The sequence below is a fragment of the Gavialis gangeticus genome, unplaced genomic scaffold (genome assembly GCF_001723915.1).
Source record: "Gavialis gangeticus isolate Ggan-Ray unplaced genomic scaffold, GavGan_comp1, whole genome shotgun sequence".
Lineage (NCBI taxonomy): Eukaryota > Metazoa > Chordata > Crocodylia > Gavialidae > Gavialis > Gavialis gangeticus.
The window spans coordinates 70365410-70368345 of record NW_017728993.1 but is presented as its reverse complement, the minus strand read 5'-3'; the positions used below and the strand labels follow the sequence as shown (position 1 = coordinate 70368345).

The 2936-nt window shown below is 38.1% G+C and overlaps 1 protein-coding gene across 1 annotated transcript in view; it reads right to left on the bottom strand.

Annotated features, from left to right (window-relative positions):
- CUNH14orf80 (chromosome unknown C14orf80 homolog) overlaps positions 1-2936 on the bottom strand; it is a 172689-nt gene that overhangs the window by 78203 nt on the left and 91550 nt on the right. Inside the window, exon 5 of the mRNA XM_019501994.1 lies at positions 2211-2297. Coding sequence (XP_019357539.1) covers positions 2211-2297 — 87 coding nt within the window. The remainder of the gene's footprint in view (positions 1-2210; positions 2298-2936) is intronic.

The window sequence follows — 2936 nt, the reverse complement described above, 5'->3', positions numbered from 1 at the left end:
TTTCAAAGAGCCGGCAGCTGGGGCGGGGGGGGTAGCCATTGAGAGTGGGGGTGGGGGATGGGACCTGTGTGATTCGGACATTCAGCTGATTCAGCAGCAGCCAAATCTCCAAAACAGATTCAGCTGGATCGATTTGGGACAGTGATTCGAATCACCGAAACAAATCACTATAATTGGCCAGATCTGAACCTGAAGCAAATACAAGCCACTTCACACAAGCCTACCAGGTAGTTGGTTTTAAACTTTGGGTGGATCAGGAATCACACGTGGGGTGCAATGGCACCACTGCACCCTTTGGATGCACCCTTTGATTCCATCCCCCAGCTCAGCAATATATAGACTCTATAAAAGGGGCAAATAAGACAAAGGTTTACTCACCTTTAAGCAGACTCCATTCTCACTTCTGGATCCTCAAGAGTGAGAACATACAAAGGCCACCTCAAAGAACTATGTTACACCATCAAAAGGAGTGACTCCAAACCAAAGGAATGCTATTGTTAGCTTAAGGAGTTCAAGGTCTGGCAGGGTGATAGGGTACCATTTTGCGGCCTTCCAAAGGAAAAAGGATGATTGCCTTGGAGAGGCATGCACAGACTGTGCCAAATAGAAGACTCTCAGTGAAAGGGAAAGACTAAGAAATTTGAGTTTATTCACACTGTAAATGGCAGCCTCCAAAATAAGGAAATAGTTACAATTGATAGGGATATATTTTTACAGAGATGAAAGAACTAAGGGATGTAAACAAAAATGGAAAAAACTGTAAACAGAAACAAATAGGAACACTAGACGTTCTCTATGGAAAGGATGATAAATGCATGAAGAAAAGTACGAGGAAAGGTAACCAGAGCAAGCAAAAGCTTCCAGAGATGGAGACTTGGTTCCTGAGTTGAAGATGGAAGGGGTCAAATGAAGAAGACAACAGAACAGTTAAAAAATTTATAGACACTGGATTCTGAATCATATTTAACTCTTTCCTGATGCAAAATATTTTTTATGACAAATGTTGGGTAGATGGGTACATTTAAATACTTGTTAACATATATATTATTGGGCTTCAAAAGTACAAATTGAACCTACAGAAATCTAGGGGGAAAAATCCAGAAACAAACCCAGAAATCCAAATCATAGCAATGGAAAGAAAATAGAAATTGATCACCCTGGGCTTAGTTAAGAATGCTATTATGTTATATTCTTACAAGTAATAATGAATTGCTTTTAGGACCCAATCTTAGGAAGTACTAAGCCTCTCCTTTGACAGCACATTCAATAGCCTGTTCATGACTGTTCACAGAAGAAGGCTCCTAACACAGCAACTGCAGTAAAATTTTGCCTAATCTGAAACGCCTGCTTATACAATTTTGGATCTGTGCCGATCCGACTATTGATGCTTGTCAAACAAGCACAATAATATAAATAAATAAAGCAACAGCCATTATCTAAGTAATCATCTCTGCTGACAACACAAAAACTTGTAGGTTCTGAAATATTTTTCAAGACAGGTTAAACAATTTTACACTCCTTTACTTTGTTTTTTGTAGTAGAACAAGGCACACTAGCAACTAATTAATGGTCAGTATGCTGTTTCTCCAGGTTTTGCAAATGCATACTGTTAAGTTACAATTCTCAAGAATTGTTTTCAACCTCTGCATTTGACTAAGTTTCATATGGAAGCAAGATGGATGTTATAGCACACACTCAATCGAGAAGCCATAAGATGAACAGAAGAAGGTTTATTGATTTTCTTATGATCATTCAACACAGTTCAAGGGGAAATCTGCAATTTCACCACACTATCTGGCTGAAGTTGTTTGCAATTTCAGCTGCTTGCAAATTTAGTTGTCCTCAAGTCTATAATAAAGCTTAAGTCCCTCTTCTGAAAAGCCATTTAATTTATAACGGAATGTGCGATTGCTATGTTTAAGAAAACATAAAAGAGATGAAAATCAGGTATTTCCATTTGTGATAACTGTGTGAAATTCAGCTTCTTTCCCCTCCAGTTCCTTAGTTTATTTGTGTAAGTCAAATAACACAGGATAAAACTGATGAGAAAGAGCATTCTTTAATTTACATTAGCCTCTTCTTCAAAACAAAGTTGTTACAGGTGGTTTATAGCATTTATTTTTCTGGGAAAGGGGTTAAAGAGCAGCAAGTGGTTGTTGAATATAAGTGCTACTGAAAACTGTGCTATTCATATTAGTTTGATTCATTACCATCCACTGCCAATAAACTGGTTCCAGCTGTTTCCATTCCAGAAATGCTTCTAATCGAGAGGTTTCAGACTCCAACAACTGCATCAACTGGGGGGGGAAAGCAAAATGCAAAAAATGAGATCCCATTTAGTTATCTGCACAGCCTATGAAGTGAAATGTTTAAAAATGTGTTGGGTCTGAATAATAATCCCAGACCAATGACAGAGCAGGACCATGTTCCCTCCATATCACAGGCACTTGACAGACTGACATTTACAGGGTGAAGAAGAAACTTATTTTATAACTGTTCCAGAGAAACATGAGGATTAGGGGTGTGTTATATACTTACACACTCATGTATATACACAGACCAATGTATTTTTAGATATATGGATGTGCCGTTCTTTATCTTTCTAGATAGGGAGGGATATCAATCTAAATACTACATACTACTATTACTAATATACAGATGCATGTATGCATACACATACGTATGTACACTTATATTCATACATACAAAGACAAACACCTCCACCCTTTTTAGAAATACAAATGTCAATGCATCTATTTCTGAGTAATGGAAGGAATGAGGAAGACTGTATCATCTGCCCAATGTGCCCTGACCACTGTACTATTGTCTTAGAATGAACTACTGGGTTCCGAAGATTCCCCGCACTTGAACAAAGGACGTAACTTATGGTTGTTTTCACCCTTGCAAAACTTTATTTAAGGATACTCGCAGAGGCA